The sequence below is a fragment of the Mchenga conophoros genome, linkage group LG3, assembly GCF_057382185.1.
Source record: "Mchenga conophoros isolate Kocher_MC1m ecotype Shallow Benthic linkage group LG3, M_conophoros_male_GT1.1, whole genome shotgun sequence".
NCBI lineage: Eukaryota > Metazoa > Chordata > Actinopteri > Cichliformes > Cichlidae > Mchenga > Mchenga conophoros.
Genome location: NC_140528.1, coordinates 63,592,223 through 63,617,609, shown reverse-complemented (window position 1 = coordinate 63,617,609; position 25,387 = coordinate 63,592,223). Strand labels below are relative to the sequence as shown.

The 25,387-nt window shown below is 44.7% G+C and overlaps 1 protein-coding gene and 1 non-coding gene across 3 annotated transcripts; both read left to right on the top strand.

Annotated features, from left to right (window-relative positions):
• Positions 1–2,482: 2,482 nt before the first annotated feature.
• Positions 2,483–2,565, top strand: trnal-cag (transfer RNA leucine (anticodon CAG)). Its single transcript has one exon. It is a non-coding gene; the product is annotated as a tRNA-Leu (tRNA).
• A 7,856-nt stretch (positions 2,566–10,421) lies between these two features.
• shtn2 (shootin 2) lies at positions 10,422–23,597 on the top strand. 2 transcript variants are annotated; one of them, XM_085266570.1, is made up of 17 exons: positions 10,422–10,872; positions 11,695–11,744; positions 12,100–12,160; positions 12,356–12,450; positions 12,545–12,761; positions 12,881–12,978; positions 14,033–14,114; positions 14,523–14,617; positions 17,665–17,799; positions 17,892–18,045; positions 18,327–18,465; positions 18,677–18,738; positions 20,174–20,271; positions 20,398–20,418; positions 20,518–20,571; positions 20,714–20,864; positions 23,204–23,597. In XM_085266570.1, exons 1-17 carry the CDS (start codon positions 10,833–10,835, stop codon positions 23,329–23,331), a joined length of 1,680 nt encoding a protein of 559 aa, XP_085122696.1. In that variant the 5' UTR covers positions 10,422–10,832; the 3' UTR covers positions 23,332–23,597. The 2 variants fall into 2 exon arrangements, with proteins under 2 accessions (XP_085122696.1, XP_085122695.1); XM_085266569.1 differs by having other exon boundaries at positions 10,429–10,872; positions 23,174–23,597.
• The last annotated feature ends 1,790 nt before the right edge of the window (positions 23,598–25,387 follow it).

Here is a 25,387-nt window from a genome sequence, read left to right as displayed (position 1 = left end):
AGTGTAGTAGCGGATTATATAGCACAGTTCCATGAATGCACACAAATCCATGATAACATCAAGTGGTACACGTGGCCCAAATCCTAATATCCCATTAATCCCTTCTGGCTCCTACCAGATGGTCAAAGGGTAGTTTAGGGTCATAGAAAATTATGTTCTTCTGCTGAAGGTGATGGTGTGTGTGTGTGTTTGGACACAAATGTAATGGTTTGCACGCAGATTTTTATGAAAGGGATGGGAGAAAATGTGAGCGAGGATGAAGAAGAAGAAGAAAAAAAGGGAAGTCTCACATCAGAGAGAGTCGGTGGAGCTGGTGGCGGCTTCCCTGTTTGTTTGTGTTTGCCGAGTACAGTGGAGTCACCAGGAGGCCAGCAGTGTCTGTGAGGCTATTCTGTCACAACGCATCCCGTCTCCCATCTGCAAACACACTCCATCTTTGCTCCCTCTCCCCTTTCGGCGGTCGGAGCATCCTCCTCTCTGAATTCCTAGAAATCTAATCTGTCATCGTTCTGCTAAAAAAAAAAAAAAGCAACCCAAAAAAACATTTCCTTCTTACTATTTGTCTCTTAAACTGTTTCATTCCCTCCCTCTGCTGCCTTCCTGCCAAAAGCCTTGTCCTAACGCAACAGGTCACAACCCGGCTGGCCTCTTGTTGACCCCAGCCTGACCTTTTGTGGGTTAGCATCTCTCCCTCTTATCTCCAGCCGTGGTACTGCTAAAAGCCTGGATAATCCAATCACGCTGTCATTAGTACTGAGCGGGCCCCGGAGCTGGAGCAGGTGAGTGGGAGCGTTTGTGTAAATGTGTGTGTCCCTTTCCTTTTTTTTTTTTAAATCTTTCCCTTTTGCTCAGATTCAGCTCATTTTCAAGCACAAACATGATGTATGTAAACCAGCAGATAATCACAGCCTCCACACCCCCACCTATATCAGATCAGTGGTGTTTAAACCCCCAGTGATCACCTCAGTGTGGTGTTGTATCCTAACCCACGTGAACGTCGTGGACCCTCTGCTTTTTCAAACAGCACAGTCGATGGGAGCGGATGCAGATGAGGGCGGCGTTGCCAGGACTGAGATTTTCAGGATGGCAGGCATGTGTGGTGCCCCAGCCAATCACGGAGAGGATGCTCACAAAGACTCGCAAAATCACCATGATCTCTGCCTCCGTGAAGAAAAACTTTAATCCCCTGAGTGAGAGAGAGCCGGTGACTCGTAACGGCTTTAAAGAGCAATTAAAATTTTTAGTAAGACGCTGCTTTTTTAATTGGATCTCTATTATTGTTTCATGCCTTTCACCGTGGCAGTGTCTCCCTTTCGAGCTCAGTGGAACCTACCTGATTAATTATGAATAAAGCAATAATGAGCATAGCCCTCTTTAACCCGAGTGCAACCTGCATATGACACATTCTTTAATTAAACCGAGCACTTTAATTACATTAAAATTGGGCATACTATTTTTACTGCGTAGACACTCTGTTCAACTCCTTGCTTTGTTCTTTAGATACTCTTTATGCAGTCTTTTTTTCAATCCTTTTAGTGTCTCATGCAAGATATAATACTTTATTGCCTTGCTTCTAAAAGACCTGACCAGGCCACTGCAAGTGGTATTCTATGTGAATTACCATCCAAGGTCTCAGTGATGCGAAACCTTCTCTGCAAAACGAGTTGAACTCCTGTGGGGAAATAATGAATCATTTATCTATTTTTTGGATGACAGGAAAGTGGTCAGGTCTAAATCACCACTCACATCAGCCTCTAAACTAGCCGTTGGCTTCATTTCCTGTATTCTGTTCAAAGTTTTGTAGTTTTGTTTTGTGATTGGCTGGAACACACAGCACAAACTCACAGCTGGATGCAGACTACAGCATCCAACCTCCACGTGTATTGCGCTGGAATATTTCAGAGCTGGAAGCAGTACAGGCCAGTATCACTGATATCATTATGTGATGAATCATCATTTATTTGCAAATATTCTGAACGCATTTTAACGAGCTCTAAATCACTGTGATTTTTACTTTCAACAATAATTATTTAAAACAATAAAACACATTGATATTTGAGGTACATTTTATTGATTTCCAAATAAATTAATGTATATCTTTGTAACACAGTTCAGTGGGCTACATGTTGATGTTAAAGGACTGAAATAAATATTGATAGTATAAGTTTAGTATCGATCCAGAACTAATAAGGTGCAGGTATGATGCTATCGATCTGCCCACCTCTGCTGTGTAAGCAGCGGCAGTTACACTGTCACATTACACCGTCGAGGTAAATGTCAAACGGCTGCAGGTTTGAGAGCGAGCGTGTCTATCACGTGGTAAACGAGCAGCAACTTGAACTTTCGCTTCCTTATCTTCACAGGAGCGGCTCTGTTGACGCTTTCATTGTCTTTTATCTAAATGCGCTACAGGCAGAATCGTGGGAAAGTCCCATCATCATATATGCACTGTTCCGTTTCTAAAACTTGCGCTATCACCTAAGTCAGGATGGCCGAGCGGTCTAAGGCGCTGCGTTCAGGTCGCAGTCTCCCCTGGAGGCGTGGGTTCGAATCCCACTTCTGACAGTAACTTTTCACAAGCAGCACGAACAGCTTGCTCTCCTCGGGGTTGGTTAGAATCTGTTAGTTAACACGCCGCCGTGTTCAGGGTTAAAAATGTCGCGTTTTAGTCAGCTGTTCACGGGGTGGCATCAAGTGTCATCCGTCAACACTCTCAAAACGCAGGTGCTGCTATAACTTCGCTCTGTGAGAATCAAGTCCGATTGATTTTAAGTGATAACCTGTTTATTGGATTTGTTAAGAGGAAACCTGAGCGGCCTTTCACAGCTCTGGCCAGTAACCAGTAGCTCGAACCTAAAATAGAAAACTTTCCAGCTCTTGCACACATGCAGGCTGGGAAACACAGCTGACAGCATGAAGCACTGTGACTTTACCCCAGTGAAAGAATGAAAAGGTTTAATATAGCAGAAATATAAAAATACTGTCATGGTCCTGGGTCGTGCGACCCAGTGTTTTGTGTTTTAGCCTATTTTGATGTTTATTCTTTGTTTAGGGTCACTAAGGCAGTCCAGCCATTTGTACATATTACCCGTGTATTAAGTCTCCCTTGCCCTTCGTGTGTTTATGTCTGCGTGTCTTATATTGTCAAGTCCATGCTGTCGGTTATGTCATCTCCCCTGTACTACGTCTCCCCGGTTCATGTGTCTTGTCTAATCTCCATGTTTCCTGTTTTACTTTGAAAGTCTGTATTCACGGTCAGTGTATTCAGTTTCACTCCTTCTGTCCTGTCGTTAAGTTCATGTGTGTCAGCTGTGTTCCCATGTGTGGCCACTTCCCCTGATCATCCCTCATGTGTATTTAGTCTCTGTGTTTCATACAGTCTGTCTCGCGTCGTCTGTGTTACCACCTCCTGTGTTCTGTACCTCCAGCCATAGTCTTTCCTTAGTTTTGTCCAGTTTAGGTTTTCTGTTGAGTACTACACGTATGCTGCCCTCATTCTGTTTTTGTTCTTTTCATCAGCCATAATAAAAGGCTCGTTTTGTTGGAATCCACTCCTGCATCCTCGTTTGTGTTCGCACCTGGGTCCACCACACACCTTTCCGCACGGTCTGCCTCCGCAGACCTTGACAGTACGACGCGAGCATGCCGGACCCAGCGACACATGACATGGAGATCGTCCGGACAGTGGAGTCGCTATGCGACCGATGGCTGCACTGTCCCAGAGAGGGGGAACGGGAAGAGTTAGCCCGCCAAGTAGGGGTGTGCGTGTCCGTGTTCCCCTGGTTATGGGAGACGCTGCACCCCCTCGTCAGCGACTTTCTCGTCTCCACTCTCCGACTCCGCCCGCAGCAGCAGCGGCCCGGCGAGCGTGAGTCGTCACCAGAGCCATGCTGTTGCGGTGTTACCCCGCTACCTCATGAACCAGTGGCGGTCAGAGTCGGAACGGTGAGGCTCACCACCGACACACACACTTCATCGGCTTCCGCATCTTCGCCACCGCCTGTCTGCACGGAGATGCCCGAGGCTATTGACTTCGGTGAGGAGGAGCGGCAGCAGGTGTTGCGGGCGTATCGGGAGGACGAGCTACGCTGGAAGCCCTGGCTTATCTCCGAGGAGGAGCTTCTGCCAGCCGCCCCGCCTTGGACCGGCCGCCCGTCCTCGCCGCCTCGATCGGACTACACTTCTCCCGCTTCTTATCTGGCGCGGATGTGGTCGGAAGACGAGGAGCCGCTCGCCACAGAAATCCAAGTTCCGTCCGCGTCCACTTCAAGACGGAAGCGACGTTCACGTCGCCGTCGCTCATCGCTACGGCATGTGTCGCCCTCCACTGAGCTACACGAGGAAGCTGTGGGGGGCATGGATTCCGACCTCGAGGGACGGCAGCGCGCCGCATGCGCGCAACTGCAGGAGGAGCTACGGGAGGAGCCATGGCTCGCTCCTCACTACGGTGAGATCTTCCGCGGGACACGCCTAGCCCTTGGGGGCCCCCGGAGTTGCCTGGAGCTCCCGCCTGCCGCCCCGCCAACACTCGCCGCCTCAGCCTCTGCGACGCCGCAAGAGGCTCCACTTTCCACGTCAACGGGACCCACGGCCAAGAAGAAACGGCGTTCGCGTCGCCACCGCATCGCCCGACGCTCGGAGGTTAGTGACGATGTTTTGTGTCCACCTAATCGCTCTGGATGTACTGAGAGCGAGGGGCTCGGAGGGACAATAAATGTCTCAGAGATGAAGACCCCGTGTACCGGTACTGTTAACTCTGTCACCCCCCCAGGCACCGTGTCACAGTCTGTTTTCTCGGAGGCCAGTGAAGAAGCTGTCTTTCCCGTGCCTCTGGCTACTGATATTGAAGGTGTTACTCTCGTGCCTACGTTTTGTATTGACAAAAAAGCTAAGTTTTCTGGTGTTGGGCATGCTGTTTTTGGGGACGCCACACTGCCCTCACAGTACTGTGAACCTGACACTGCCAAACCGGCCATAGGCACTTCGGTTTTGGGGATCAACCCGTGCGATGTTCTGTTAAACCCTGTTATTATGAGTGTGCAGGCTGAGGGGGAGGTTAGGGAGATAGAGGATAGAGAAGACGCTGCACACCCAGGACATGCGTCTTTCGCTAAGGAGGCTTCTTTTAAGACTGTTACGGCATCTGGAGCCTTTTCGAAGACTGTGTCTCAGCCCCTGCTATCCATTGACTATAAATCACGTGAGAAAACGTCTGATCTGACTAGTAATAAGACTGTATTCCCTTTGACTAGCACCCACCTTTTGGGGTCTTTTTTCCCTGTTCCCAAGCCGAATAATGAATGTTCTGCTTATGTAACTAGCCCAGCGCAAGAAGGAACGTCTGGTGTTGATCGGGAAATTGTATGTTATGTTCCGGCGCTAATCGGGCCCCAGGTTCCTCACTCTGCTGATGATGTGACCAGAGTGAGTGCTTTGGGGTCCGACATCAGCAACCGCTCTTCTGCACCAGTCCGCCGGGGCTGGACGAGTATTAAGGGCCTGCCGGGTTTTCCTATGTCTGTGAATGGCATTGTGATTTCTGTTAATACTAAAGTGAAGGTCTGTTTATGTTGTGCTTTCCCCTTATCTAATGACAAGGCTGTATTTTGTGTTTCCAAGACTGTCGGGGGGGGGGGGGGGGGGGGGCGCGCCACGCTAATCATCACAAACCAGCTAGCCCTTTAACCGCACCCCTGGGCCAGGGCCTTTTGACTACAGTTAATGAACTGGCCGATCTAAGGACAATTCAGCCGGATTGCTCAGAGCCAGTCCACTATGTTTTCTATGCCACGCCAAGTCCATGTGCATCCCACTCACTAGCTTTCTACAGCCGCCTAGTGTGTGGGGCTGAACCCCTCCTTAACTCAGTCTCGCCAACAGGGCTCTTAGACTCCAGTAAATGTAGTTGTCTCCCATGTGACTGCCAAATTATTGTGTTCAAATCATCTGCACCTAGTCCTGGTTGTGTTATGTGGGTTCATGCATCGAGTCTTGGCCTTAAGAGTCATGCTTCCTGGGACAACATAACTGTCACTTGTGTCACTGAGCCACCTTGCTTCTGGTCTGAAATATTGTTTGAATCGTGCTCCAAGACAGAAGGAGTGTTTAGCTCCCCAAGAAGGGCAACTAAGGACAATTCGGACTGTGTTAAGGACTTAGAGACATCGAGGTCCTTGTCTGTCGTTGCTCCTCTGCTTACATCTGCCAAGGACAGTGTCCGGAGCTTCGTGCTCACTCCCAGGGTGGCTGTGGCGTTACCTGACCTCTCACCTGCGTCTGATCTCCAGGTAGAGGCAGTGGACACCCAGCCAGCACCTGAGCTAGCTCCCACCACCAGGGTCAGGGCAGCCGGAGGTCAGCCATATCCTGCGTTTACACCCCAGGCGGGAATGGCTGCCGTCCGGTTTGTTCCTACACCCAGGTGGGTTCCCAAAGTTATGCCAGTCAGTACACAGCTGAGCTCCGCACCCAGCCTCGGCGCTCAGGTGGGAGCGGTTGTCGCTCTGCAGGCGCCTGCACCGGCTCATGTTTCCATTGGAGGCTCAAGAGAGTCATCGCCACCACGACAGCCTCCTGCTCTGCTCCCTGTCCAGGTGGCAGCCCTGCTCCCGGTCCAGCCAGGGGCCTCCTTAACTGTTCACCCTGCGCCTGCTGCTGGATGCCCGGGTGTGCCTATCCGGCATCCTGCAGCATCCACACCACTTCATGTTATGCCAGCTGGAGGGCCCGAGGAGCCCCTCCGGCCTCATGTCTCCGCTGGAGGGTCCGAGGGGCCCGTTCAGCCTCATGTCTCCGCTGGAGGGTCCGAGGGGCCCGTTCAGCCTCATGTCTCCGCTGGAGGGTCCGAGGGGCCCGTTCAGCCTCATGTCTCAGCTGGAGGGCCCGAGGGGCCCGTCCAGCAACCTGCCACGTCTGCTGGAGGGCCCGAGGAGCCCGTCCGGCACCATGCCACGTCGGCTGGGGGGCCCGAGCCGCCCATCCAGCCACCTTCTGCGTCGTCTGCTGCAGCCTCAGAGTCGTCGTCTGCTGCAGCCTCAGAGTCGTCGTCTGCTGCAGCCTCAGAGTCGTCGTCTGCTGCAGCCTCAGAGTCGTCGTCTGCTGCAGCCTCAGAGTCGTCGTCTGCTGCAGCCTCAGAGTCGTCGTCGTCGTCTGCAGCCTCAGAGTCGTCGTCGTCATCTGCAGCCTCAGAGTCGTCAGCCTCGTCTGGTCCGGCCTCATCGGAGTCTTCAGCCTCGTCTGGTCCTGTGTCCACCGGGCCTCGGCCAGTGCGCCTGACACTGCTCCGTCGCCGCTGCCTTCCGCGCGGCCGGCCTCCTGAACTGCTCCGTCGCCTTCGTCGCCGCCGCTGCCTTCTGCGCGGCCGGCCTCCGGACCGGCTCTGTCACCTGTGCCGCCCGCCTGGTCGGCCCCCCGACCATGTGACCCGTGTACTCTTGTGCCTGTGGGCTCTGGGTCGGCCCCCTGAACTTTGTTTGGACTTTGGTCTTGTGCTCCTGTGTGTTCTGTTGTTCGTTTTGTTTCCTGTTCTGGTCCCTCCGTCCTGGTCCCCCGCCTCCCGCCCTGGGTGGGGTTTTTCTGTTTTTGTTTGGTTTCTCGGTTTTGGGCTGTCGGGAGCCAGCCCTTGAGGGGGGGGTATTGTCATGGTCCTGGGTCGTGCGACCCAGTGTTTTGTGTTTTAGCCTATTTTGATGTTTATTCTTTGTTTAGGGTCACTAAGGCAGTCCAGCCATTTGTACATATTACCCGTGTATTAAGTCTCCCTTGCCCTTCGTGTGTTTATGTCTGCGTGTCTTATATTGTCAAGTCCATGCTGTCGGTTATGTCATCTCCCCTGTACTACGTCTCCCCGGTTCATGTGTCTTGTCTAATCTCCATGTTTCCTGTTTTACTTTGAAAGTCTGTATTCACGGTCAGTGTATTCAGTTTCACTCCTTCTGTCCTGTCGTTAAGTTCATGTGTGTCAGCTGTGTTCCCATGTGTGGCCACTTCCCCTGATCATCCCTCATGTGTATTTAGTCTCTGTGTTTCATACAGTCTGTCTCGCGTCGTCTGTGTTACCACCTCCTGTGTTCTGTACCTCCAGCCATAGTCTTTCCTTAGTTTTGTCCAGTTTAGGTTTTCTGTTGAGTACTACACGTATGCTGCCCTCATTCTGTTTTTGTTCTTTTCATCAGCCATAATAAAAGGCTCGTTTTGTTGGAATCCACTCCTGCATCCTCGTTTGTGTTCGCACCTGGGTCCACCACACACCTTTCCGCACGGTCTGCCTCCGCAGACCTTGACAAATACGACTGTCAACGAGGATAAATGAATAAATAACTAAATAAATAAAGACATTCAGTGAACAAAGAGCATAATAACTGACATAAATAATAAAAAATGCTGCATTCATAAAACTGTTTGATGGGAAAATTGTGGACCCCTATTATTATTATTATTATTATTATTATTATTATTATGCTTCAGTCTAAAAATTCGGACTTGCAAATATAAAGTATTCAGATGCGTTGGGCCTGAAAATCTGGTTAAAACATTCTTATTTATTTACAAAGTACTCCTAAAAATATTTATTGTATAATGCCATTACTTTCTTTTTTTTGTATTTTATAATATAAAATCTTAATAACTGTATATTAAGTTATTGAGGGATATTCTTACATGTGTATTTTGTTATGTTGTCGTTTATCGTCTTTACATGGGGATGCTCACAGCAGGCGTTACAGTTCCTGTGAAAACACTTTTATCTGCTCATGATGACACTGTGTTGAATTTCTTGGTTAAAATTTGAGTGTTTAGGAGATCAGACCAGAGTTGCCAGTTGGGTCGTTTTAAATTATACGAACGTCGACTCCCAGAAGATAGTTTTAAATGCTTGAAGTCGTTGTTGGTCATGCTTTCAACCCAGCTTTATTCTATTAGATAATATGAACTAAAATAACCTGCTATAATAAATAATCATTACATGTTGATTAGTAAAGGAGCATTTCACCAAATCACAGGATTCAGCTTTTTATGTCTAAAACTGTCCTGCACATTTTTTGTAACAACTTTTCCTCGTATGTTTGACAAATGACAGAAAAAGTAAAACAAAGAAACATGAGTAATATCAGGACCAAAGGTTGAGTGAGACCCAAAGCCATCCTTGTTTAGTCTCTTTGGATGAAAAATAAAACCTGCTGGTTTTCTAATCTGTCTCTATTTAATCAGAAGATTAAATATTCTGGTTTTTAATGAGGTTTTCTGACACTGATGCACACTGTGAGAAACACCAGACAACGGCTAATCTTAAGTGACAATTTCACCTTTATTAGCATGGTGAAAAATCATTAGTAAAGGTCAGGGTGACAGGCTGGAGGAGGGCTTGGTGCTCAGGTGGTGCCTGTAAAGAGAGCAACACACTGAGAGAGAGATGACAAGGATGTCCCTCTGCAGTGAACCACAGCAGATCTCTGTACTTGAGCTGCATATGTGCACCGAAAGTGATTGAAAAGCATTTCAATGAGATCCTTTGATTAGCGTCCTGCTTTCATCAGGAATTATTGAAAATAATCATTGTCCCAGTGTTTGTGCTGGAAATGATGAATGCCAGCGTGTCGAGGGATTTAAAGAGAAACTACTTTCTGATTTTAATTGACATAAAATAAAGAAGCCAGTGGACGCTTTGCTAATTTATTTCACAAGCTGGCTTCTTGGAGCATTATTTGACTCTCTTCCAACAATAATAGCTGTAATTATGGAATTAATAAAGACTCAAAGAAGTGCTATAGATTGTTTTATCTTTGACCTCATAGCTTCAAAGGAGACAACGAATTGTGGACAAGTACATAACTAGGTATGAAACATAAGGTTTGAAGGTCAATATTATATAATTATATATATATATATATATATATATATATATATATATATATATATATATATATATATATATATGTAGTCTCTCTGAAGGCAGCATTACTGTGAAAATGCTCAATTTACTACGCTTTAACTTGTGACAACTTGTGACAATCTGCTAAAGAACCCCTGTAAAAATGTGTAATTGTTACTTTCAGGAGAAACCAATAGACTGAGTGGGATGGAGAGCCATGCTTTTTTTTCTTTTTCTTCACTAAAAATACTGTGATCTCCATGTGACCCCTCGTGCACCCTGAATCATCAACCCGCCCAGCTTGGAACTCCTAAAAATATACTCCTAGAAGGCAGGTGGATGAATAAAAGAGGAGTGAGGGTTCAGAAATGATAAGTTTCTGTATGATTCACAGTAGAGAAATACGTGTCATCAGCATCACCATCATGCTCCCACCCATCGTTGTCATCTCCTGAATTATTACGCAGAAACGTGGCTCCTGTGGCAGATGTCTGATGCCTCAGAGGTCATGAACTCTGAGTGCAGATGCTGATAGAGGAGTGAAAGCAGCTTTGCCTTTGCCTCAGCTCCTTGAGTGACGTTGATCGTGCAGCAGAGAGACAGTGTCCTCCCTTAAAGACCACATGCATGGATTTTCCCCCTTTATATTATATGAAACAAAAAGGGAGGGGTGGGGGTGTTATCTGTAATATCCAGCATCATTATTTGCATTAAGATATAATCTCATCCTTTTCATAAACTCTGGAGACGTGGTCTTGTGATTAGTAAGAAGCTTTCGGCCGTACGCCAGGGGAAGGTTCCTCTTTTTCGAATCCTGGAAGTGGGGGAGGGTTTAAGCTGAAATTCCCTTCTGCTTCTTTCATAATAAAGCTGTTCAGGAGAAAGTTGTGTTTTTGTGTGTGTGCTGGAACGTGTAGCTCTTTTTTTTGTTTACTAAAGAGCGAAAAGTTGAAAGCATTGCAGGATGTGGGTACAAGATGAGGATGAGGACACTGCGGCTGCAGGTAAGACTCAATAATCTGGCCCTAAAGAGGTGCTGAAGGAGCTAAATAAAAGTTTCAGGGTTTAAAACGTCAGAAAAATAAAAAAATTTTACATTGCGAGGATGTTCATTGTGTAGGTTTTCTAGTTGATGCACATTTTTTGTGTTTGATTGTTTACAACAGCTTTTGTTACCAGCTAAATTCGACTGTGTAAAATAAAATAATGCTAAAATTTCACTTTTGATCTCATTGCAACTAAATCTTTTTTGATCCCCGCACAGCTGTCATGAAGTCGTACAGAAATGAGGAACATTTTTTCTGCTTTAAAACTCAGCATTTTAATGTGAGGGTCTGTTGGTAATGACTTGCTTTTGGAGCCGGCCTCTCTGGCAGTGAGTTTCTTACGCCTCAGTTTTTAAACAGCTTAAACAAAAGACATATGAGGGATTAATCTGTGACTTTTGGAGGTGCTGCTACACGTGTTGTTTAACCTGCACAAGCAGTGTAGTAGTTTTGGTTTCATAGGTAATGTGCTGCAACAGGAATGACTATTCTGATCTGACGCTCAGCAAGAAAGAGGATTCTTTCTTTGATTTCAACACTGCTGACTCCTTAGTCTGTAGGACAAAGTGAAGTAACAATGGGAAACTTCAGTGAGTCACAGGCCACTGAAAGCGAAAACCTCTAAAGGTTCCTCATGTGATTTCCACTTCCCGTATTCCTCGCAGAGCACAACAACCTCATGGAGTTTCTCTTCTATTCATTCTGATCTTTGGTCGTCTGCCAGTGTCTTTTTTTTCAGGTGCCATTTCACAATATAAAGTGTCATGTTTTTGCCCGCAGACTCGGATGAAGAGTGTGCTTTCTCCTCCGAAGATGAGGAAGACCTTCAGGTACTGATGTGACTGACACCTTTCACAGGAGGGATCGCTGAGCCCTGCTCAGGCTGGTGTACTGCTAGCTTGATGGAAGGGAAAAATTTGACTGACTCTGGTTTAGAAATCTTCCCCGTGTGCCAAGAGCCTGCTATTATAGAGAAAGGATAAAAATGAAATGACACAAAAATTAAACAAAATTGCCAAATCAAAATGGTCTAAAAAGCGCATAAACGTGATTACGTTGAAACGTAATTTGGCGCCTCAGCTGTCTGATAATGGAATAAAATGTGAATGAAAATCAGCTGCGTCAATTTGCCGTTGCTTGATTGATCTCTTTCTTCCATTTTGCTGGTTGACATTTGATTGCCAGTGGCACATCCTGGAGAAGCAGAGGGACGAAGCCAATCACAGGCTGTCGGAGTTGGAGGAAGGTGAGACTCTTCACTTCAAATATCAACGTTGTTTACATGTTTTTTAAATGACAGGACTGTGGGACAAACAAATGAGGAGCTTTCGCACAGGAAATTGTTATGAATGTGTTTGTTTTGTGTGTTTTCTGAATGATTGTATCCTCTTCAGTATGCTTATATGAAGAGCTCGTGACTGACCACTGTGCTCTTTATCAGCTTCCAATCAGCTCCTGAAAGAGATCAACGTGCTGGAGATCCAGTTCCAGATAGAGCGCTCCTGCAGGGAGAGCGCTGAGGCACTGGCTCTCAAAGTATGTCTGTTAACTACTGGACTCTTTTTCCTTTCCTTTCCTTTTCTTCAGCACCTGAATCATCAGATCTCTATTTGATCTGGTTTTTCCCCAGGTGACCAAAGAGAACAAAGTCCTGAAGAGAAAGAGCCAGATGTTGATGCCACTCATCGCTGAACTACCTGAAAACCTGCCTGATGTGACCTTTGACCCTGCGGTTAATGGTGACGAGGTGGATGGTGACGAGGTGGATGGTGACAAGGTGGATGGTGCCGGAGGGAGCAGCAGCAGCGAGGAGATGCTGCTGCTTGAGAGTCAAGCCAAGATCACAGGTTAGCTGGCACTACCCATGATATGAAAACAGCTATTTTGAAATTAGAATGGGAAAAAATAGAAAATGAAATCTTGTTATTTGCTTTGTTTTGTTTTTTGTTCCTGTCATGTGTGTCAGAGCTGCAGGCGTCTGTTGACGGTCTGCTGGCTGAGAAGCTTAAACTAGAGCAACAAGTGGAGGATCTGACCAGTGAGCAGACGCAGCTCAGAGAGCAGGTAATGTAGACAGTGTTTTTATATTTGTGGAGTCTGAGCACTTAAAGCAGGGATGGGGAACTCCAGGCCTCGAGGGCCAGTGTCCTGCAGGTTTTAGATATCACCCTGGGCAAACACACCTGACTCAAATGATTAGTTCATTCCCAGGCCTCTGGAGAACTTCAAGATATGTTGAGGAGGTCATTTAGCCATTTAAATCAGCTGTGTTGGATCAAGGACACATCTAAAACCTGCAAGACCCCCCACCCCTGTCTTAAAGAATCCTACCAAACACAGTATGTAAAGATGCCTTAAAGCTACATTCTTTCTAATAGCCAGCAGGGGCCGACTCATCTAGCTATAAAATGAAATGTAATGGAATTAATGGGGAAATGGCCTGTGGCTCCCTTTACCCCGACCCTGAGTAAACTCTTTTTCACTCTATGGTCTCAATCATTTGTTTAAAGTCTTATTGAATAATACATGTTGTCCATTTAGCAAATTATGGTTCCAATTAGTGTTCAGGAGGTCAATAAACAGCCTTTTATATCACCCGTTGTGGCCGTTGCAATCTGCTGGTGTGAGCTTCTCGTGCACTTTTTTGATTTTTATCTCCTGGTGCTTTTGCTGTGGCCGGGTTGAAGACATGATTCTGACAGTTTTTACCACACACAGGAGCTCAAAGATGATTCAGAAGGAGATGTTGAAACAGTATGAATCAGATTCTTTGGAGAAACTTTAAAATAAGGTTTGCATGACGCTGTAATGAGTGGTGACACCTGCCGTCTCTCCCAGCACTCAGAACTGTTGGTCAGATCCGCCCTCGCTCATCGAGTCCAGTTTCAAAAAGCTCAATGCTTTAAAACAAGACTTTGCAAACCAGCGAGTGACATCCATCTTTCATGTACAGTCAAAGGGACTGGCTGCTTTGTGAAAGCGAACCTTACAGCTGCTTCTTTGTTACAATAAAACAAATGTAAATCATCAAACCATAAGACTATAACATGTCATAATGTTGAAGTTCGTGTTTTCTCTGTGTGTGTGTGTGTGTGTGTGTGTGTGTGTGTGTGTGTAGCTTGCTCTGGAGGTTGCAGAGAAGGAGGCCATTCTGAGGAAACTGAACAAACAAAGCAAGACTGTAAATAAACTCAAACGAGGTAAGTCCTGATTAGATGAGACTGAAGACTGAAGATTACTTTCATTATTGATTCACTTAAAAAATCCTTTCATGAATCAACAGACTTGAGATTATTCATTTTTGTGGTTCATTAATTTTTCAGTGTAACAACAGTCCAGCTTTTGAGTGCAATTAAAGGAGCATGTCACTGAAAACACACACACACACACACACACACACCACTTTTCTCTAGTTATGCAATTTTTTTCCATCTTATAGACATATCTGAGCCATATTTGGTACATTGTGTATTTTTAATTCATAAATGACATTCACCCTAAACCATTATGCAATCAGGAGTCTGCTTGCTTCTAAATCAAAAGCATCATAAATTCGTCATTAATATTTATTTTGTGTGTCTCCCCCTCCCCCTCGTGTGCACACCCAGTGTCCCAGCTTGTCACCGATGAGTTCACAGAAATGTCTCAGAAGCTGGAGCTGGAGCAGGGCCTCCGGCAACACGCTGAAGTCTTAGCCACCCAGGTGCGAGCGCGTGCGTGTATTTGTGTGTGTGTGTGTGTGTTTGTGTGTGTGTGTTTGTGTGTGTGTGTGTGTGTGTTTTCAGCACTGGACAAAACATTTTGTCATATATTCACACCTATATATACTGAGGGTGACAGGTCGTGCCACAGGAACGGGACAAGGAGTGTTAGCGCTGACCTTCGGGCGGGTGTGGGGAACGGACGGACACTCCAGTGAAAGGGGAGGGAGGGGGATGCACACACACACACACACACACGTTTCTGCTGTCGCACCGCAGCTGATGTGGCGGGACAGCACAAGAGGTCTCCATTCATCGTTTCTCACACCGACGACACTTTGGTCAAATGTGTGTCGCCTCTATGAAGAGACAAGACAAAAGCGCACACGCACTTGTACACATTGACGAAAAACATCAATTCACTTAAAAAACACACACACATACCCAAGCAGAATACACACAAACACACACACACAGCACAGTTGTTGCAGTCCCAGCTGCTCCCATAATGAAGGGCTTTTCTTTCCAAAAAAAAAAGCTGTCTCTCTTCCCATTTAGCCCCTCCCTGCACCATAATTAGTGGTCATCACTGCCGCCGAAGGAGAATAGTGGTCTTTAAGCACAACCTGTCTTCGCCTGACACCTTTATGTTTTGCCGAGCATATAGCAATTGTCGCTTTTGTGCGCAGCCTCCTCCATTTACTGGACAGGCGCACAATGGGCTTCCTCACAGGGGTCCTTACCTGTGAAAAGGACCCCCGACTCTCCACACAATTCAGCCCCTTTACTCTCAATTCATGGTAAAAGACCCCCCTGCGCTGAATGCCTCTTGTGTGCACCACTATTTGTCTGTTTTCATGTGTTTTGAAAACAACAACCATTCACACCTCTCCTGTGTGATGCACGGTGGTATAATGATGCGGGGGCCTCAAACAGGAAACGATTTGGAGCTTTTTTTTTTTCTGTGTGTGCTTCTTTGTTCCTTTGTGTTGCAGTGTGTGTGCTCGGGGTGTGTGTGTGTGTTTGTATGTATGAAATAATTGTGCTAATTGCTGTGCGAAAATTGGTCTCTGCTAAAGGGAGCCCACAGATTGAAGCAGTGTAATTTGCAGCGCGGAGCCTCGTGCTGCATGCTCTGACACCAAGCTGCTGCTTCAGTTTGTCCCGATAGTAAAAACACAGAAATGAAAACCTCATTTTCTTACACTTCCTGTTCTCTGATCACGGACCTGCTCTCAAAAAAAAAATCTAGAAAATCTATCAGAGAGACGCCCATTATAAGCAGAGTGCACCGAGGTCACGTCCCTTGTATTGTTTTGAGGGGAATTAAAGGGTATTAGGGGCAGTTACACACAAAATAACACGTAGCAGGTTTTCTTAGCTGGTTTTATTTTAGATCTGGCTATTTGTGTCATTTAAATTAACCATCACCACCACACCAGACCATCTCTAAGGTTATAATTATCTCTGTCAGGATACTTCTTTAGGTGTGGTCAGCTTTTTTTTTTTTTTTTTTTTTTTTTTTTTGTGTCACAGTGTTTTGGTTGGGGAACACATTACAAGACTATGTGGACAAAGTACTGTGCCACCTACAGATGATATCAACAGCAGCTGCTCAGCTGTGGACCCCCATGTCAGGAAATGACATGGGGGTCATGTAATGTAATGTAATGACATCTCGTTTTTGATGTCATTGTTGTTCTTTTCCCGTTGATCATGTTTTGTTTCCTGCCTTTCTTTGTCCTACATTCCACTTCCTGTTTTACTTTGGCAACTGCTTTTCCTTGCGCATCTCCCGTGCCTTGATTTCCTGTCTCTGTCTTCTCTCTGAATTACTGAGCCTTCCTGTGTCTAATTCAACAGTCTGTGTGCATTAGAGGCGAGCTCCTCGATCCAAATATCGATAGCACCGATACCAATGTTGGTATTGGTATTCGATCGATACCAGCACGACACAATTGTGCTAATTGTTGTGGAAAATTTAGTGGTCATAAATATGTGTTCAGAATTAGCATCCAGCTCAAAAATCATGACAAACTGCTCTGTCCTACATAAGCTGTCTTTACGGTACTGTTATCGGTATTGGTATCAGCAATCCTGGCTTTGTATTTACTTGGTATCAGATCAATAGTAACATTTGCAGTATTGCGATGCACGATCATTCTGCACTTCTTTTGGCTACACATGTGCATTACTTCTCTTAACCACTTATCCAAGTTAGTGATAGAGGAGCTTGAGGATCACAGGGGCCCAGCTCACCCTGACCAGGCTGCTGGTTTGTCACATGGTCAACACAGAAAGACACACCTGCAGCCAATTTGCAATCACCAGTTAACCTAATGCTCATATTGCTGGAGACGAGAGGAAACCAGAAAAACAACTGGCACATGGAAAATGTTTGAATACACGAAAGCTCCAGCCATGCAGAAGGTTCAAACCAAGAAGCCTCTTGCTGTGAGACAACAGTGCTAACTGCGCCTCCCTTATTGGTTCGAAAACTAATCAAATCTGCTCAAACCCAGCATTTTGCCTATATAACTGTGTGCACAACTAGCACAACATTAACACATGTCACAAACGCCTGTGCAAAAGAGCAAAAGGTTTGTTTAGAGCACTCTGCTGATTGAGGAGATCTACACAGCAATGATTAAGCACAGCTGGTGTATTCATTTTCCACAGCAGAGAAGAAAGAAGCACATTTTCCAAACGATTCAAGGCAAAGTCTGACATTTTTTTTTGTCACAATGCGAGAACAATGATGCTTTGTCTCACAGAAAAATAATCCTGTTTGCATTGCCGCTGCTCTTCAGTGAAGCCGATGAGTAATACGTAACAAAGCTTCCAAGTCATTGTTCAGTCAAATGCTGGTTTGACAACCACCTGCTGGGAGACAATCAGCAACCAGTCCTTTAGATCTCACTTCATCTTTCCTCTAATTATGGTTCATTGTCAGTGATGTATTTCTTTTCCATTTTCTTAGAAACAAAGAATCCAAATATGTGTTGAAATTGTCAAAGCTCCATTTGTTTCTCCCCCCCCCCCCCATCAGATGATCCTGGAGCAGAAGGCGGCCCAGGCCTCAGAGACAGACCTGAAAATGCAGGTGCAGCTGGAGCAGGCACTGCAACAGATATCCCAACTTAGCACAGCCCTGTGTGACATACAACTCTACTACCAGGACCGGGTGGGTAAACGTGATCACTGAGAGTGTCACGATAACAGAACATAGTGGAAATAACTGATATCTTCATCATGCCTCTGCTCTCCTGTGATCAGTTAAAACAGAGCCAGAGTGCTGTGGAGGAGAGCAGTGCCCTCTCTGAGCTGCAGAACCTGAGAGAGCAGCTGGAGAAGAGCGAGGAGGAGAGGAAGACTTTAGAAACTCAGCTATCTGACGCTAACAGCTTGGTCACCCAGCTCCAGGAAGAAGGTACTCCCTTGTACCTGAAGATACAACCTTATCACAACAAAATAACTGTACATGACATGGAATACATTTTAGAAAAGTCTTCTGATGTCTTAGAAATATTCAGGTTCTCTTGAAGCAGTGATTGGAGGTCATCACCTTCAAACGGATGTGCAACCAGTGATTCGCTTCCAGCGTGCCCCTGTGCCTCATCAGTTTGAGCACCGGTGCATTAAAGAGACTTTTAATCAGCTCATCCATATCAGCTTTTGTTATTTCCCATTCTCTATTCTCTTTCTTTTTAGTGAAAGAGTTACAACAGACACTCAACAGCGATGATAAAAGTGATGAACCAGGAGAGAAAGCCATTCCTGACTTCGTTCCACTGTCTCCTCTCCCTCCTCCGCCTCCTCCACCTCCTCCGCCTCCCACTACTGTTACCAAGTATGAAAAACATAAGCCATAGCTTCGTCTACTACTAAGAATACAAGTCTAAGTTTCACAGGATGGTTTCAGATATTGAATGCACATCAGCTGAGTTAAGTTGGTTGTGATTATGCTGGTGAGGATGATGTTTTAATATTAAATGTCCATATGTAAAACTCAATGGTCGACTGATTTCAGAGACATAATCCCTTTCTCTGCCTCCCGCTAGCTTTAAGGATTTCCTGAAGAGCAGGAAGAAACATGGTGCCAAGGCTGCTGATGATTTAAACAGTACGTCTAACCACACGCAACATAACCTTCAGCATGAAGCACTGAGATTTAACAGGGACTCTGCTTTAATCTTAGATTATCGACGAGATCCCTCATCTTGATATATGTCCTGTGTTCCTGGAAAGCATCTTAATTTTTTCAGGCAGTAATTCTACAGCATCTCTTCTTTGCATAAAACATTTGATGGAACAAACATACAAAACACGCAAATATACACAGACCCCTGACAGTGCAGTAAATAACACTGATTATGTCTTCATCATGACACCTGTTAGTAGGTGGGAAATATTTGGGTGCAAGTGAACATTTTACCATGAAAGTTGATGCTAGAAGCAGAAAAAATGGGCAAGCGTATGGATTTGAGTGATTTTGACTCACTGTGATGGCTAGATGACTGGGTCACAACATCTCTAAAATTGCAGCTCTCGTGGGGTGTTCAGAGACTCCCGTGGTCAGTGTCTATCAAAAGCTGTCCAAGGAACAGCGGTGATGCGGTGACGGGCTCATGGATGGCCAAGGCTCATTGATTCACATTGAGCGAAGGCTGACCTGTGTGGTCTAAACAGACGAGCTACTGTAGCTCAAATTGCTGAAAATGTTCTGATAGAAAGAGAGCATCACAATTTGTTGAGTATGGTCCGCAAAGCCACAGACCAGTCAGGGTGTCCATGCTGACCCATGTCCACCTCTGAAAGTACCAACAATGGGCATGTGAGCATCAGAACTGGAGCATGGAGCAATGAAAGAAAGTGGCCTGATTTGAGAAATCACATTTTCTTTCACATCACATGGATGGCCAGTTGTGTGCATCAGTTACCTGGGGAACACCAGGCACCAGGATGCACTATGGGAAGAAAGCAAGTTGGCGGAAGCAGTGTGATGCACTGGGCAATGTTCTGCTGGAAGACCTCAGGTCCTGTCATCTATGTGAATGTTACTTTGAAATGTACCACCTACCTAAGCATTGTTGCAGACCATGTTCACCCTTTCATGTTAACAGAACTCCCTGATGGCTGTGACCACTTTCAACAGGATAATCTGTCCTGCCACAAAGCAAAAATGATCCAGGAACGGTTTGAGGAGCACAACAACGAGTTTGAGGTGTTGACTTGGCCTCCAAATTCCTTAGATGTCAATCCAATCGGGCATCTGTGGGATGTGCTGGACAAACAAGTCCATGGGGGCCTCAAATCACTTTTTACAGGACTTGTGAGATCTGTTGCTAACACAGCTACAGGGTCTAGTGGAGGCCCTGCCTTGATGGGTCAGGACTGTTTTGGCATCAAAAGGAGAATATTAGGCAGGCGGTCATAATGTTATACCTAAATAGTGGAAGTTGTCAAAATAGGGACAATACACCACACTGATTTAAAAAAACTGTTATAGAAGACTAAGAAAGCAATCTCAGCACCAATATTCATTTTCATTACTTAAGAAGCAGCTCCCTTGTTGGACATGAAGGCAAGAGCAGTGGATGAAATGATGGAGAGAATAAAGAAAGGCATCGTCCTGAGACCTATGAAGAGAATACAGGTAGAAAAATCGCACTGTGAATTGACATTTGATATATGAGTGTTTTCCAAAGAAACTGATAAAAAAGCATAGCCTGCAGAAATAAATATAAACTCTGTCTCATAACCATCTAACTTCTTCCCACAGGAGGACGACAGTTCCTGGAAGGTCAGTTATCCCGCCGTTCTTCATTTTCTGTTATAACATAGCTGTGATCTGTGTCAGTGACAGATATTTGTTTTTTTGCAATCCACACTTTTCTTACAGGACCAGAAAAGTGACAACAGAAAGTCAGCCATCCTGGAGTTGAAAGGAATGCTGGTAATAACTATAAAATCAAATTTCACTGTGGGCTGAAAGTCACATCTGTGTTGCAAAAGAAAAAAAAAAAACCTTACAGCCGTGAGCGATGCATGGCTTGATCTGCTGTGTTTGATCCATCTTTAACTATTTAATACATCAGGACAACATGAAGCGTCAGCACCTCCGCAGAGTGCCATCCAGGAGGGGAACTGGCCGAAATGTGGGCGAAGCAGAGCTCCTGATGGTGCTCCAGAGGAGGAGGAGAGCAATGGGAGACAATCAGGAACCACCACCCTCAAATCAACCACAGGGTACGCTGACAAGCATGGTGTTTTCTTAACCATATACTATACCTGTACCTTCACAGTGTGACGCTGGCTAATTATAAATGGCCTGTCTGCCATTGATACATGAATGATTCATGCTTAATTAAGGCTTCAAAGAACAGAGAGTGATTTTACAACACTTGTTTTTGGAAAAAAAGCATCTATTATCACACAATATCCGATTTTGTTCTATCTAAAACATGAAAACATAGCTGCCAAAACGAATGCTGGGTTTTGTGCATGTGTTCCCACACTCAGCAAAATGACAGCTCAGGTGCCTTTATAATCTTATGACCTTCTAGAACTCTTTAATCAGCTTAAATTACAATGAGATCACAATAAATTGATTCTAATTTGTTTATTAGATTGTTTTCTTACATTATTTGTGCTTTCAGGTGCAAGGCACGAGCACAAACAGATGAATACACTTTTTTAGCCTTACCGAACACTCAAAGGTCTTTTAACTACAAGTCACACTTTAACTGTGTGCACTTGAGGCTCTTTATTTACCTCACATTTAGACCAATTTAGATCGCCATTTAACCCAACAAGTCTTTGGAGTGTGTGAGGAAGCCTTAGTCTCCAGAGAAAACCTGCTTCAATGGGTTTAACATGCAAGCTCCACACAGAAAAGCCCGACCAAGGATAAACACACCAGTCTTCTTGCTGTGAGGCGACAGTGCTAACCACTCCACCACCATGCCACCAGTTCTGATTCTGTGACTTCTGTGTGTCCTCTGTTGCTTATGTGCACCACATATAATTTCTATGCCAGGTATTTCAAACATAAGGTTGGGGAGACCAGAGTCTCCAATCTGGATTTTGTTCAAATATTTGTCATATATTAAAATGGGGCGCATTAACCTGAACTATAAGGGTTAAGTGGATCGGTCTTACTGTTGTTGTTTGTTAATTGTGTCTATTGTATATAAATATGATGCATTTGTTTCCCTGCTCAAAGAGGCCAGTTTAATTTGCCTTCCATATGTCCCACTCTGATATCTCATAAATGCTGTCAGATTGGGCACAAACATTCACTTTGACTCAAAGATGAGTGGAACTTGGTGGCGGAAGGTCAGCGTTACTCTGACCTCACAAAACAGCTTTGGACTTTACATGGAGACTTCATTTACCAACTAGACACAATTTCACAGAAATGTCTGATAGTGTAGAACGATGAAGATGTTACCATTTATATCAACCTGCTCTCATCTCAAGACATCGGATCCTGCCGTTTTGTCTGAAGCTGATGATGTCAGAGAAATGCAGTGGGTTCTGTTTGATAGGTCAAGACCTGCGAGGAAGTGGGAGTGACAGTGTTGCAGATCATCAGTGAGCCATTTCTTACCATCTGTTTAGGTTTGCTTTCACTTGCTGTTTATCTTAGCGTTGGAAATATACCCATTAAATCATAAACCCTGCACAGTGAAAAATAATGCATGTGTGTGTTCAATGCACATCAAAAATAACACACCCACTGCATTTAAATGTTTAATAAAGAAGGGTTTCTGTGCATAAATGACAAGCTGGGAGTGACATTTGTCTCCTGATTGCTGTGGGTGGCGTCTTGGCACCAAGATCTAAGGACACCTTTGCGCTTGTCTCCATGTCGCTAGCGGCTTGTGACAAAACTAAAAAGGTCAAAAGTCAACTTCACTGTGGCTACATTTCAGATGTGGTAGGGTACTGAATAGGTGACGCTGATTGGTTAAAGATCTTCTGTGCTGCTGGGTTGAAGACGTATGCGAGCCAGCCCTTCTGTAGTATTGATGGCTCTCATGATTATAACTTAGTCGTCCAAAAATAAATGCACGTGACACGTTTCATTAAACTCAAAGTGTTAGCGCAAATACCACATGAGTCTAGGGCAGATGTGAGTGGTCGGTGGCTTACAACCAGGAGGTTAGTTACAAATGCAAAGTGCCTACCAGGATGTAACCAGGACATATGCTTTTAGATGTTTTTCATTAGTTTAAAAAAAAGAGAGAAATTCTAGATGCCAGCTTTTAGTATTTGTTTGCATTAATACTTCTAATGATCTTCATCCACTTATTTTTAAAAAAGGAAAGAAGTTATGCAAATTCACTGTTAAAAGGGAAAGATACAGACACAAAAGGGAGAAATAACTGGCTCCCTTTCAGGCCGAGAGCCATTTCGCTCCCTCTGACTTACCTATATTTCCTAATCAGAGAAAACCTCTTTATTCTCTACCTGCTTTCAGTTGTTTTAGCCCACCCTTTAGCTCCCATTTTCAGACTCGTGCCTAAAATGAATATGCGGTGATCTCTGTGCAGATGTCCAACCAGGTTTGCCGTGTGTTCCAGTGGCAGGCGACGCTCCCTGGGCAGGTGAGAGCGGCAGCGCCCCTGTGCTCCGGAGGCTGAAGCAGAACCGAGAGAAGAGAGACTCTCGCATCAGAGCATCAGCACTGTTCATCAGTCACCAAGCCTGACAGCTGTGAGAGGAGGACATGCTGGTTGCTATTATTATTATTATTATTATTATTATTGTTATTATGATACTGCAGGTTTATATGACAATAGACCAAAGATGATTGCGCAAACTACGCATGTTTGACTTTAAAAGAATCCATTTTATCTTTACATCTTTCGGTATTTAAATGCACTGCCTCCTTGATGTCTTACAACAAACCAGCACTGCCTGACTTGCCTTGAAAATTTTAAATAAAAACTTTAGCTGTCAGCTCTCTATCCGACAGCAGTTGCTTGTGTTTGTTTTATTTTCTTGAGGGAATCCGAGGGTCAGGATTATATCGTAAACGAACATTAAATCTTGCATTTCCAGCTAAAGAAAAACAAAGAAAAGCATTTTTCAAATGCCGTTTAACCCAGGTCTATAAAAACCTTGTTGCGTGTCAAAGGAAATGGCACTCTTTCAGCCGTATTTAATAGTCAGCATCATCCCTTTCAGAAACTGGGATTTCAGCTGATCTAAGTGCAGAAAATAGATGGAAAATAGCCCGAGCCATTAAAGAAAACACTTGCGTGAATGTGATTGCCCGCTCCTCTCCCAAGGTGTCTGTCTCTTAAAGCTCGATCCAGCAAAAGAATAGTGGCTGCCATTCATTTGGACACATTAAAGCTGTCGCACCGAGAGCCCAGAGGTGCTGCTGAGATAAGAGCCTCGGGTGATCTGTGTGTGTCCCCCCTGAAAGTTTCTTTAAAATGTAGCAGGCTGCCTTTTGTTTTCTCACCTCCACACAGGTCCTGCATATATATGTGCGCATGCATGCATACATGAATGAATCCATGCACCTTCACACTGTGCTACCTGCCTCCCTGTCTATCTGCGTTTGTTAAAAGCGTTTGAAAAGAGGATGAAATTACTCCCACCTTTGACTTTGACACCATTTTACTGTCTTCACACTGTCTTCACATTATATATTTACTTTATTTAGCTCTAGACCAGAAGGTCTGCCTTTTCACTCTTAATCATGCATTTTTTATTGGTTTATATCTCAGTCTCAGAAGTGTCAGGCTTTGAGACATAGTGTGTACTCGCGTCTTTCTAGCTGTTGAATCCATGCACACAAAAGCTCGTGTCTAAGTGCGAGAGAAAGAAACGAAGCCCTCTGAAAAGGATCCTATAGATACAGATGATATTAAAGATGTGTCATTGACTCACACTGAGGTGAGATTCAAATAATGTAAATTAATTTTCCTCTTAATGTGTTTTTCTTTAACTATAAATGCGCGCTGATTTCCTTGCAATGAGCTCTAATCGTGGCTGCTATTAAACCCACTTCTAAGTCTACGTATCCTGAATCAAATTTAACTGAGCCAGTGGCCCATTCTTCAGAAACGAACACAGAGATCTGGTCTTCTTGGTTAAAACTAATTTTTGTATTCATCAGCTTCCTACAGGGGAGGCTGAAAAACTGCTTTAAGCTGCAGAATAAAATAATTACACAGATATCGTTAATCTAAAGTATATACAATGTGGCTACTTGGGGACCAAGAGAAACGAGGTTTGACGTCCTACTGCTGCTGATGTCTGTGGTTTGTATATTTAATTAACGGTGGAAATACTTAGAGCACACATTTTCCTCACTTTTTCTTACAGATTTCCTGCCATCATGAGCTACAGTAGGAAATATTTTGACTTCATAAGGATACATTTGGTCTTACAGCTGTGGAAGCCTGAAACTGCCATAATTAAACACGAATAAATAAAAAACTAAATAAAGAAGTAAAGAATACCCATTAAATAAATCTGCTTCTATTAAAAGCCTCAAAAATATAAAAATGACTAAATCTACGTTTTAAATAAATTAATACAAGTGAAAATGAAATGTTAATGTCACTAACAGGTGAATTAATGCTAACTGAGATTCTATCTCAGCTGTCACGTGGTTGCTGGTCTGCAGAATGACCAACAATCATGCACACTCACACCTACTCTTAATTTAGAATCACTAGTTGGCATGAGATGCATGTCTGTGGACTGTGGGAGGAAGCCCATGCAGCCCATACAGAGCGTCCAAACCC

What these genes read in the sequence shown, in the direction of transcription:
- shtn2 (XM_085266569.1), top strand. Translation starts at nt 10,833, where the DNA reads ATGTGGGTACAAGATGAGGATGAGGACACTGCGGCTGCAG. An exon ending in TGAGGACACTGCGGCTGCAG is followed by an intron (nt 10,873 to 11,694) that starts GTAAGACTCAAT and finishes TTTTGCCCGCAG; the next exon opens with ACTCGGATGAAGAGTGTGCT. An exon ending in CTGAAGTCTTAGCCACCCAG is followed by an intron (nt 14,618 to 17,664) that starts GTGCGAGCGCGT and finishes CCCCCCCATCAG; the next exon opens with ATGATCCTGGAGCAGAAGGC.